We start from the raw sequence: 12584 nt of genomic DNA, 5'->3' as shown, positions 1-12584 counted from the left end.
TGCAAGAGTGATTTGGTGGGTGGGTTCAGCTTCTGCGTGTCGGGGCTGCTGGTCTCACCTCCAGCTCGGTGGGCAACACGGGGTAACCCCTGGTGTCTGCAATTCAAACCAGGGTCAGCATCTTCTGTGTGACCCCTAAATTATAAGTTATATGGAAATAGCATGTCTTCCCTTTTTAGCCCAGCTGCTGGCATGCTGTTTGTGGCACTAAATGCTCAAACACCTGGACTGCAGATGGGTAACTCTGTTTAGAAGTGGCTTTCTATTTTTGTTGGAAGTTGGTGCCCCCGAGTCTTGCGTTGCACTGTCAAAAGCATATGTCAGAGTGTAAAAATCCCTGCTTGCCTACACCACCAGGCAGCACAGGTGATCTGTGTCTCTTGCAGAGATACAGGTGCTGGAGTGAGGGCTGTAGCTCTTTGCTGCTGTGGGGTCCAATGCTGGAGCTGGAAAAGAGCATAAATTGCAGCATCGGCCCTGCCCGTAACCTAACAGAGGCAGGGAGGGGTATGAGCGCGGTGGGGGATGTCCTTTAATAGTACTTCAAATTTCAAGCTTTACAAGAGGATTTAAAACCATACAATGAGAGAGTGGGTAGGAGTTAAAAGAGAGATTAACCCCCGGCGGAGATGCCGGAGGAATCAGACATGGCACAATAAATAAGGCTGAACGCTGTGTTTTATTAAAGGCAGGGAAGGGTTTAGGTCTCCTGGTAAATGAAGCTGGGTCAGGGGTTTGCAGAGAGCTGCGGGGCCAATCTGTGCTGCAGCACAGCAGGGCTTTGCGGCAGGTATCATCTCAAAACTAAAGCTCTGGCCTAAAAAAAGGGTCAGAGGAAAAAACACTCAATAGCCTTGAAGTTGGGAAGGGGAGAAACCGAGGGGTAGCTCTTCTGTTTAGGCTTAAAAGTGGGATAGGGAGGAGGGGAGAAGGTTTTGGAAAAGCTGTTCCATAAACATGCCGGTGCTGGCATTACGAACTCAGGGCTTGCAAAAGCAGCTGGACTCAACTACTCCAGAGGTGATGTAAAGAAAAAAAAAAGGGGAGAAACTCCAGGTAATGTTTCCCAAGGACTGAAGGAGAAAGCCCCCACCCCTTCCAGTCTTACTTGCCCTACTGTGGGTGGAGACCAAGATGGTTTTTTTTCTTTCTCCTTTTTTCTTTTTTTTTTTTTTTTTTTTTTTTTTTGGCAATTTGGAATGAGAACGATGCTATTTGCTAGCTAGCAGCTTTCATCATAAAGGAGACATCCCTTATAGAAAATTCATAAATACTCATAATGAGACAGCACTGGCATGGGAGAGCTTAAGGTTCAGAAAGGTCGGTGCCTGACTAATGGTTGTGTGTGTGAAATATCACCGACTTGGAAGGAGTCGTAATAGGCTACATCAGACACGTAATTACTGCTGCCATGCAGGAGAATTGTTTGAGCCCTGAGGTGTGAAAGCTGTAACACCAAACATCATTAAACATTCAAAACAGTGTTTACGAGCATCATGATTATCACATCAGAGCGCAAAGACCCGCGGTCGCCCTTGCCCGCCTCCCAGTCACTGCTTGCCGTCCCACGTCCTCGGTGAAGTTCTGGAGACCTGAGGATGGAGAGCCCAGAGCGCGCACCCAAAAGTCAGTGCTCCCATTGGGTTCTGAAAAACCTCTTTCTGGGCTTTTCCTAATGTATATTGTGTACCAACTGTAATTAATTAGATGGTCGTGTAGGAGTTTCACAAGCATCGGTGGCTGATGACAGTCACGGTGAGGAAGGACCTTCTTTCTGGGACTGCCGTGGAGTGGAAGAACAAGTGACTTGCCCTCCTGGTGCCTGCAGGGCTGAGCTGCTGGGGTGGCATCATGCAAGGTCAGAGAGTGGAAATCTGGGGTGATTCTTGCCCCCCATGTGAGCCCTTTTGGGAGGACGAAGCACAAAGCCTCCTTCGTCTGCAGGGCTGCAGTGCTCCACAGGGGCCAGCTGCTCGTGGGTGGCTTGGGTCGGAGCCAGGGATGCTCTGTGGTGCTCAGCACAGAAAAGAGCATCAGGGTGCCAGAGAGCTAATAAAATTGGCTGGGTGCTTGTTCTGCTCTCGTTAGAAACGACGCACAAAAGAATTGCTGACCTCGTTTTAGTGTGGCCGAGGAGGAATTCTCCAGCGGGGTGTGCAAAGCATAAATCCTGGGAGAAGGTCATCCGTCCTTCCTGCCTGCCCTCAGGAATTGGTGGAAAGACTGGAGACAGCTCAGCATTTTGCAGAAACTTTGAGCACGCAGGATTTTCTTTGCTATTGAAGGGGCATTTCCAGCTGGCTGCACAAAGCAGTCTGGGGAGAAAGTACCTTAATGAGCCGGGGCCGGTGGGACTCCCGCCGCTTTTGCAAGAGGAGGAGCTGGTTTGCTGGAGCATCGCATAAAAGCGCTCTGACCTCTGCAAAGACATCTTCATTTGCACCGTGGTATTTGATCTCCGCGTTAGAAACGTCAGAGCGAGGTGCGTGTTAGACAGTGTTTTACAGAGGGAAAGGAACGCTTTGTGCTGCCGGTGACCGCTGCAGAAGATAAGCTTAATTTGCACGTTGAGCATCATGCTGTGCGCTCATCTTTTCCCATTCAGGGCCGAACTGGTACTTTTAGGCTTTTTCCCAGCAACTGAGAGATTAAAGCCCATGTTTTCTCTCTGGCTTCTTGCAAAAACCTAGGTGTGCATGAGCAAATTAGCTGTGAAGCTGCGCAGGGTGGACCCTGGAGGGTACATCATCCCCGATGCATTGTCTTGAGGAAGACCCTGGCTGGACTGTGCATGATCTAACATCCCTCAGAGACACCTGTAACAGCTTGAGTGACGTTACACCAGGCTTTGGCCTTGCTGAAATGGGATATTGCTGGTTTCTTCCTCTAGTTTGTTGCATGAAGGTGCAACGTTATCTTTACGGTTGCGATGGTACCAAGGTGGGGAAGGGCTGCAGCAGCTCTGGGGCACTTCTGGCGAAAATGTGGTGTGGTCCATGTGCATGTAGGTTGTTGGTGAAAAAATTCATTCTTCTCCCCTGTTGGTATAAGCCACTGTACAAAAAGAGTTGTCTACCTCCAAAAAAATAAGGAGTTGTGTAGAGTAATCCATGCTATTTATGAACGGTGCAGTGTAAAAAAGACCTGGATGGATGTATAGCACTTGAAAAGCTGTCCTTGTGTAGCTGCTGCCTTCAGCAGCTGCAATGTAAAACATGCATTTGCAGCAGATGTTTGATAGTGCAAACAAAAAGCGTGCCCTTTAACACCCTTGTTCGACCGGACGCTAAATAGTATCTTCTTGGATTTCTTTGAGGGAAAAGTCTGCCTACCCCAAAGTTGTGTTCTCATATTTGTGTTGAGCAACGACACCAGACGTGATATTCTAAAACCTCAAATTAAAGCCAACAAGTAAAACAAGCTGCTGCCCCTCTCAGCAGCGATGCTGCTCCAAATTCCAGTTATCCCCCTGAAACGGGAGCAATTCCTGGCTTCAGAGGCTGTTTCAGAGGCGACTCTTCTCTGTGTTACACTGCTGAAACACTCTGATTTTTATCTTCACAGTGTGCAACTTCTGCTTATTCGTTGGAAAGCAGAGTTAGACCCTCTCAGTTTTTCGTCGCTGTCGTTAGCACTTGGGGGGATGCAGTCCAATGGTGATTAAATTATTGCATTTTTACATGTCACTGGCAACACAGTGTAATAGCTATGCTCGTCTTCAGCCTGTGCAGCACTGTCAATACAGAAGTGTATTAGAGCCTGTTGTGCAACAACAGGGGCTTTGTGGGCGTTTTCGTTGTGGTCAGGCTCAATTCAAACTACGGTACTTAAAGCATTTTTAATCTTCAGATTGCTTTATGAACACTAATCCTCCAAGCATCCTGAAAGAAGTAGGTTAAATATGATTTCCACGGCGGAGAGACTCATTGACTCGTTCCACGACATGGAGAATTAGTGTTGGATCCAGGATTAGGGCTGCAGTGACCCCTGATACTTATTCACAGGGTCTGGCTCTGCCTTCGTTTGCTTCAGATATTTTTCCTTCTCAGAAGCTGTGTTTTTAGTGCAACTGGTTTTGCTCTCGCTGCTGAGATCAAGATGAAGTTGGGCAGTGGTTTGGTTAAACTGCTGGTGCCAGTGATGGCTTTCTCAAGAGATGACTATGAAAACAAATCCTGTAAATTCTAGGTCCCTTCTCAGGGCTTTAGGTTACTGCTTTAAAGAAAGCTGAGTTTGGAAAAATTCTGACTGTGATTTAGGTCTGGAGAACATTTCGGTTATATTTGTCTTCAAATACTCCAGCTTTCAAGCAGTGTTGGTGCAGGCTAAGGATCTTGGACGTATACATGTGCACTGAGACGTGCTCTAGCTCTTCTTGACAGAGGGGTGGTGGGAACTAGTGGTGGGAACCATCACTGTCCTTGTGTTCAACTCCTTTGCTATTGCCATGGCTTGGCCATCCCCTTTTCTGCAATGAGGCCTTCCCAGGGATGTTCAGCCTTGACTTAACCAGGTAAATTGATGGGAAATCATATATTGCAATGACTAATGACATTCCCAGGGTAAGAACTGCGTGCGGAAGCACTGAGTAGTGTCTCACCTCTTGATTGCTCTGATGCAACTGAAATGGGTGCAGCTCTTCGTACGGTTAGAGAGCTGTGCCCAGCTGGGCAGGCTTGAAGTTTGGCCATTTCTACACACCTTTCCCAGGCTCTTTGGAGGCACCTGCGAAGGTAGCGGTGCTCTCTGCATTGCTGCTGAGAGTACTGGCTGCTTAAACCAGCAGGGAAATCTGTCTCCTTGATACAAAGGCTGGTAATTAGCAGCTAGGCCTAATCAGCACGGGTGTCTGTTCGGAGTGTCCTTTCTCTTTGTTGACAACTGACTACTTTTTGCCTTGGGCAGCACTTTTAGATGTTACCTTTGTAAAAAACCTGATATCTACTAGACTTTCAGACTAGATAGAAGGAAGAAATGTTTTACGATGAGGGTGGTGAAACGCTGGCACAGGCTGCCCAGAGAGGTGGTGAGTGCCCCATCCCTGGGAACATCCCAGGTCAGGCTGGACGGGGCTCTGAGCAGCCTGATCCAGTGGAAGATGTCCCTGCTCGCTGCGGGGGGTTGCACTAGATGGCCTCTGAAGGGCCCTCCCAGCCCAAACCGTTCTATGATCCTGTGAAAACTCCAGTGACAGCCTTGTTTGTTTTGCTGGGCTGGACGCCTCGCCCATCTCTTGCTGTGTTTGTGGCCAAGGGTGAGAGTCTTTCTGGGTATTGCTCATAACGTGACAAATGTCTGCGAAGAAAGAGATGTGTTACTCACCTGCATAGCAATTTACGAACAGGTATTGCTGCTTGAAGAGCGTGCCTTGAAATAGCAAAGTGAGGCAAAACATTCTGATTGCACAGGCAGACAGCGGTCCATAGGCTGTATCAGACACCACCAACACTAGCAGCCCTCAGCTTTGGAGGTGCTGTTGCCCCTTGCATTGAAGAAATAATCTTGGACTTTGTTCTGGTTGGATTTCTGTGCCTTAGTGGCTTTGTAAGCATCTCTGGTGGATGGAGGCTGTAGCTCAGATCATAGTAGGTCGTCTTGGAAAGCTGCTCTAAGTGAAGAAACAAAAGTACCGCAGACCCATGGGAGTGATGGTTGGAGAGTTACATCTTCAAGTGCCTCATACCTAGTTTTGAGCTGTAGCAGTGGCATGTGGTGGGAACAGCATCTTTGGCCATCGTTGAAGCCTGATGCCCATTGCGCGCCCCGTGTTGCTGGACAAGTGTGAGCATGTTGCCACGGGGAGAAAACCACTGATGCACGTGGTAGCAGCATAACAAGCCATGATGGCAGCCCCGAGGTGCCCAGGAGCCACATAAGCCCTAGGAGGAGATGTGACAGCATTGCCATGCTGCAGCGGAGCTGGTATCCACCCATAACATTTCATTTTATCCAGGCTTTATTTCCATAATAATTTTATTCTGTGCTGATGCTGCCAAAATTTACTATATTTCAAGCAGCCATGTGGCATACTGCACCTGCGCAATGGCCAAACATTTCAGTATTTATTATTGCACGCTGAGTACAAACAAGTCCTGCCCGTTTTTAACTATTTCTTCTTACTGAGCAGCCTGTTGGCTACCAGCTGCTCACTGGCATTCATCTGTCTTTCCCTGCTGGCACCAGCAGCTGGTTAACTTGTATACCAAAGAAGGGATAGTCTTTGTAGCCTTTTTTCCTGAAGGCTTTTATTCCTGAAGTTGGCAAAGAAATGTCTGAACGTGTGTTTTCCACGAAAAAAGCAATGAGAAGAGACCTGTTACTGCAAGCACGGGAGCTTGAGTGGCCTTGGTGTCTGTCTTGGAAGCCAGCAGCTTTGTTAGTATTTTATTTTATTAATATGATACAACTCCAGAAGTTTTCTTGTGCCACAGAGAACCCACCCGTCCCGTTTCATGTAGCGGCACATCGGGTGTTAGGGCAAGTTCTTGAGAAACTCTGGAAAAACGTGTCCTGGCAGAGTGGCTGCAATAGCAGTAAATGGTGTTGGCTGTGTTTTTTAATCCCCAGGTTCGGTGTCTTTTGGAGAATGATGGTACTTCTGAAAAAAGACAAGCCAGAGGGAGGAAGAAACCGGTTGGGATGCTACATAAAAGGCAGTTTGTGATGGGACCTGAAGCCTGGGGAAGACTGTGGGTCTGGAGAGCTCCCTGGATGGGCTCCCCGGTGGGTTGGTCTCTGCCTCCTCCAGCTAGGCAAACCCCAATAGCTGATATGGAGAAGTTACAAAAGAGGTCAAAATTGGTAATGAGAGGTCTTAATTATGAATCTTCAATAGGGAAAAACAGGTTACAACCTGCTACCTTGTAGCAGTGCTGGCTGGATGCCAAGTAACGCGTAATTCCTCTTATTTGAGCTTTTTTGGCTTCATTCAACCAAAGAGTCTCTCCCAGACTGGTGTAGTTTTCATCTTCTGGGTTAAGGAAGAAAAAGAGGGGAAATGTTTCCTGAAATGTGCCACTTGGGCAGTACCTGTCACACTGAGAAGGGTAAGAAGCAACAATTCTCAAGTAACCTTTAGGCAAGCGTAGCTCGAAGCCAAACCACCTTTGAATTTGCAGAGCTCTTTTGCGGGGCCAGTGCTTGCTGGCAGAGATCTTGGTTGTCCCCCCTTTCTTCTGCTTCTCCCCCACCTCTGATGATGGATAGTCCGTTCATCTGCACTTGCAGCCCGTGACAAAGCCTCTGTGTCTGCTCCTTCCTTTGTAGCTGACATGAGTGGCATCCTACTGATGTCCAACGTGGGATGCTCACTGCTGGAGCTCAGCAAGTGGTTGTCCACGAAGGTGATCAAAGCAGACGTGAAACTTCTTACCTACTTTATCCAAAGATAAACCGTGATAAATCACTGCCATTGGCTGTCCCAGGAACCACTGCTATGGGTTTATCCAGCATGATTCTGGTTTTGGTGCTTAGTCTTCCTTCCTCGCTTTGGAGCTGGTGCTGGTTTTTCTCCATTGAGTTCATGTGTCTGATGGCTCATGCTGCAAAAAGAGCTTTGTCACACACCCATGGAAGTCTAAAGGGTGTGAGACCAACGCATTGGCAGCCCCGTGCCCGAGTCCCGCCAGCTGGCTGCCTGCGGGAGAGTGACGGTGGCTTTGCCAAGACGTGCGGAGGGCATGCAGCCGTGACTTAGCAAGTCCTCGGTGAGATGCACAGGTTGTCCCCACCCGGGATGAGTCACCGGGAGCTCAGGGTTGTTGGCTGCCTGGGCGAGGTTGTGCTTGGTTCAGGGCTGGTATTTCTGCATTAACCGCCTAATAGCTGGAGTGGTTGGAGGTTCCTCTTGCCTTCTTGCTGGTGGAGCTGGCCAGAGGATGGGTTAATATGTACTTTATGAATTGATCCCTGAAAAATACAGGCACGTCTGGAAATCAGCTCACCAGTCCTCTTCTGCTGGAAGTGTTGCAAAGTTTTGGTTTGCACCAAAATGTTACGTGTTTGGCTTGACTGCGGTTTTCTTCCAAACCAATTATCTTGACCCCAGAAGGAATGAAGATGTACCTGCCTGACAGTGGAGGAGAATAATGGTGTGGTGTTGCAGCACGTTTGTATGTTTGTTGAAAGTGTAAGAGTGGTATACAGCAACCATTTAGTGTCTCTTCTCATCTCTCGCTGGTATAAACTTGAACTGAGTATCTTAAATTGAAATGCATTTTTACAGTGTTTCCTGATGTCAAGGGAACTGCAAGGTGTAAATTCGTTGTTGCACTCGTATATAGGATTTTGTGTGCCAACGTTCGGCTGTGATTCATGAAAGCCGGGCAGAGTCTGGGAAGTTTAGTTTGATCTTATTTAAAACCGCACTCAATTACGTACTTACAGCTTGCCCCAGTAGCTCTGGTATTTTGGGAGCTTATATCAAATCCTGCAGTGAAGAACTTTCTCTCCTTCCCAAATTCCATGGCCAAATCACAGAGGTGCTGAGTTTGCCATGTGCTGATGATGCGCTGGGGAGCAGATCCCACTGCAGCAGAGGCACTTGCTCTCAGTGCCGGCAGATCTTTGCCTGGAGGGATGTAGTTCTCATGAAGAAAGCTCCCCTTAGTGACTTGGCCCTTCTCTGCCTTGCAGCTCAAGCTCATTAAACTGATTAATTACTGGGACGTATCTATTGGGTCACACTGTACACCTGTGGTGGGGAGGACTGTGTATTTTAATATAGCCACGATGACTCGTGTAAGGGTTTTCTGTGTGTGAGTGAGTAATTTTGCGAGGAAAAAGCCATTTGGATGAGTCTTGTGCTCCATGCAAGGCTCAAAAGCTACACAAGGTGATGCGCCTTCAGCTTCCCCGTGCAAAGTCCTGTTCCCTGCAGGTATCTGGTGGTCTGCCCTAGCTCTGATCCCGTCCAGCCTGGAGAGGCAGAGCTGCTCACACGACCCAGCACCAGCCCAGTGATGGGGCGGTGGTATCTGCTCCCGTCATGGCTGGAGAAGGGTTTGCATCAGCCCTTTGGTGCCAGGATAACACTTCCCACTCCTGCAAAGCATTTTCATACATGCAGATAAAAAGGTCCGGGGTATATTTGCTTGAATTTTGTTATCCTGGTGCTGATACACCTGTATCCTTTCGTAAGCAAATTTGGTGTGTGCTTGGAGAGGGTAAGGCTGCCTGATCCTTCTTTTAACAAGCGAGTCCTTCTTAAAAACAGCTTTGTTTGGCAAAGCTTCAGGAGCTGAACAAACTTTACTTAGTGATGTCTGCCAGGAATTGCTTTTAAACTCTTTATCCTCTTTTTCTTTACCTGTTCGTCCCAGCAGTACCTCTGTTCTTTGGTGAGGTGACTTACAATATGGCAGGATTTGGGGGTGAATAGCTGGTGTGAGTCTGATGTCAGAGACAGGCTTTGTGTTATCCTTGTCAAAGTTTTAACCAGATGTTGGGATACATGTAAAAATACTGATGTTCATGTAATTGCATAAGGAACCAAATGACTTCTGCTATGTCCTAATTTTAGGGTGCTTGATTTCACAGCTTCAATATTTTTAACATATTCTGAGCGTAGAGGCACCTTTCTGGGTATCTATGGTTTAAATAGCTCAGCAATAGGCTACTCGAGCACGTTTCACAACTGATGGCTCATGTTTTGTTGAGCAAAGTCTCAAATGCTTGAGCGAAGGTGTTAGAGTGAAAAATTAAATATATAGTTAGAAGCTAATTAGAAGATTATAATAGTTCTCCGGACAAATGTCAAGCAGCAGAGGTTTGTTACTGCGGCGTGTAAGGAATGGGCTTTCCAATGCTGGGTTACAAGCTCCAGGGGTGAAGAAGGCAGCATTGCTTCATGCAGGGGTTCACCTCCCGCTGTCTCTGCCAGCCCACGGAGGTGTTCTGGAGATGTTGAGAGTGTCCTTTACGTTTTAGCTGAGAGGTGTCACAATTGTGTATTATCCACCATTACTTTGGTGGAGTCCAGAATAAATCCAGCAACATTAATGTAGGTGGTAACAAGGCGAGGGAGACGGAGACGCGAAGGTGGACGATTGTGGCCTGATGCGAACAAACTAGTGACAAGAAAATGGATTAACTTACAAAAGCTTTTCTTCTCTGCCGCAACAGGGATGAGAAGAACCAGTCCATCATCGTGAGTGGGGAGTCGGGTGCTGGAAAGACAGTCTCTGCCAAATACGCCATGCGCTTCTTCGCAACCGTCGGTGGTTCTGCCAGCGAGACCAACATCGAAGCCAAAGTCCTTGCGTCGAGCCCGATTATGGAGGTAAAAGCTCCATCATTTCCTTTGTCCTGCTTGCAGTGCTCACTGTGTCTCTCCAGAAGTCACAAAAACAGCGAGAGCCGTAGGGGCTTGTGAACCAGACCTGATTTGCAGCCTCACGGCAGCCCTGAGCTGGACGGCAAATGCAGAAATATGCTGATACCTTCCGTTTAGCCCATCCCAATTACTCCTCTGTTTGGTGGTCTCGAGGCTGAGCCTGTGCCATCCCCAGCACAGCTCTGGGAGCTGGGCTTTAACAGGGCTTCAGAGTGGAGAGCCTGAGCGGTGCTGCCAGCACCATTAGTATTTTATCATCTTCATCTTCCTCCTCCTTTTTGCCACGGCGTGGTACCTCCTAATCTTCTTTAATTGCATGAAATAGAAAAAAAGGGGATTTATCTATTTGAGATATTTAAATGCAGTTTTATTTTTGTTAATTTTCTGTCGCTATCCATCATATAGGGGAATACCAAGTCCCGTTATAGGGAAATCCCTGCTCTGAAGGAAAAAATTTCCGTTTATAAATATAAAATAATGGGAAAAAGCCGCCTTGCTTCATTGCACCGTGACCAGATGCTGAAAATAAATGTCTGAGTGCCTAAATCCCATTTTCCAAATAGATTTTGGAGTCAGATGCCTTTATTTGCAAAATGCTGGAGTCAGCATGAAGACAAGGTTTGGGCTTTTCCAAAGTCAGTTAAGCACTTCAGACTTGTGTGACTTTCTTTTAAAGGCAGACAGCAGTGCTGCTGTAGTGGAGCGTTGTCCTGCGCTTAACCTTAGGCTTGGCTTGACCTGCAGGGAGGCTTCCCACCGCGGTGCCTCGTGGCCAAATGGTCTAATAGACACGGAGACGGTGGCTGATCCAGGATGAAAACGCAGCCTGAGAGGCAGCACGCAGGGTCTGGCATGGTGCTGTCTGATGTAGGGTGCGAGCTGGAACGGTGAAACAAGGGATGGTGCAGATGAGCAGCAAGAAAAGCCACGCGGGTGAACGGCTGGCAGAGGAGACTCCATGATCTGCTGCAGCGGGGGCTTCACGCTGTTTTGCTCCTTTCCTCACCCATCTCCTGTGCCTCTGTGAAATGTAGCTGCAATACCTGGGAATGCTTAAAAGCATCCAAGGAAAAATTCATAGCGCATGCTGTTCTTCTATATGACCCCATAATTTTATTGCTCTCATTTTCTTGCCTGTGTTCGGTACTGGATGTAATTTCAAAGTGCTGGGGCCAGGGAACCTGTCTGTCTTGATTGGAAATTGGTGAGAACATTGCCCACGCAAAAACCATAAAAGAGAACTGCCTGGTTTGCAAAAAAACCCCCAAAGTTCAAGTGTGAAGATGGAGTAGAGGGATGTGCGTGTCGTGAAGTAGGCCGTAGTGCTGTGTTTGGTGTATGGGTTGGATGTTGCTGCTGGGAGATGGGGCAGGTATCTCTGCTTTATAGACAAGGAATCAAAGCATGTGATGATAGTGTTCTGGATGCTCAACGCAGCGTGCAAAATATCTGGTTTTAGCGTTTGTTGTAGCAGTTTGTGAACTTCTTATTTCCCTGGTGAATGGGCACTGGGCTATGGGCAGAAATGGAGTGTGTGTGCTCTGCCTTTGTCCTGCTGCTTTTATGTACGGTCGGGGATGCGTGCTGGAGGGCTTGGAGGTGGGAAGTGGGGGCTGTGGGTCTGGGATTGCTGTGAACGGTGGGGAAGGGGGTGGTAAAGGTGTAAATAAATGGGCTTTGGGGGAAGGAGGTGCATTAGTTAGCAGAGGAGTTGGCTTGGTGGCAGGTGGACAGGGCAGGGAGCGGGCAGGGCTTGCTCTGAGTGCGATGCTGAGGCCATCGGGCCGCCTTGAAGGAGAGGTGGAGCAGCCAAGGGGGCAGGCAGCCAGGAGCAGTTTTGCGTGTGCAACAGCCTCTGCGGTGTAGGCAGCACTGTACTGCACAGAGTAATTCCCTGGGGAGCTGGGAGTTCCACTACAGGCAGCTGGAGGCATCAGGTCCTATGATCAGAAGTTTTGGATGATGTCAGTGTGATGCTGTAGGTAATGCTGCGGTTCTTGTTAAGCTTGCGTGCTGGGGGGGTTCCCCAAGAGCTGCATTGTAGGTAGAGGTGGTCTGCAAGGAGAGCCTGGGAAAGGCAGCCAGCCTTCGAGAGGTGCCTGAGGGCTCTTTCCTGTACGTGTCCAATCCCTTCCACCACTTCTGCTGTGCTTGCTTGAGGCTCATCATCTTCAGGACAGGGGAATGGTGGTAGAAAGTAAGACTGGTGTAGCCATGAAAGGGAATATTGTCTTTCTCTGGCCTTCTTGCA

The 12584-nt window shown here is 48.2% G+C and overlaps 1 protein-coding gene across 1 annotated transcript in view; it reads left to right on the top strand.

Annotated features, from left to right (window-relative positions):
- The window catches only part of MYO5B (myosin VB), a 150854-nt gene that overhangs the window by 40680 nt on the left and 97590 nt on the right, over window positions 1-12584 (top strand). The window contains exon 5 of the mRNA XM_086480191.1: window positions 10123-10279. Coding sequence (XP_086336317.1) covers window positions 10123-10279 — 157 coding nt within the window. The remainder of the gene's footprint in view (window positions 1-10122; window positions 10280-12584) is intronic.

This window comes from Leptosomus discolor, chromosome Z, assembly GCF_034619465.1.
Source record: "Leptosomus discolor isolate bLepDis1 chromosome Z, bLepDis1.hap2, whole genome shotgun sequence".
Lineage (NCBI taxonomy): Eukaryota > Metazoa > Chordata > Aves > Leptosomiformes > Leptosomidae > Leptosomus > Leptosomus discolor.
This window is presented reverse-complemented; position numbering and strand designations above follow the sequence as displayed.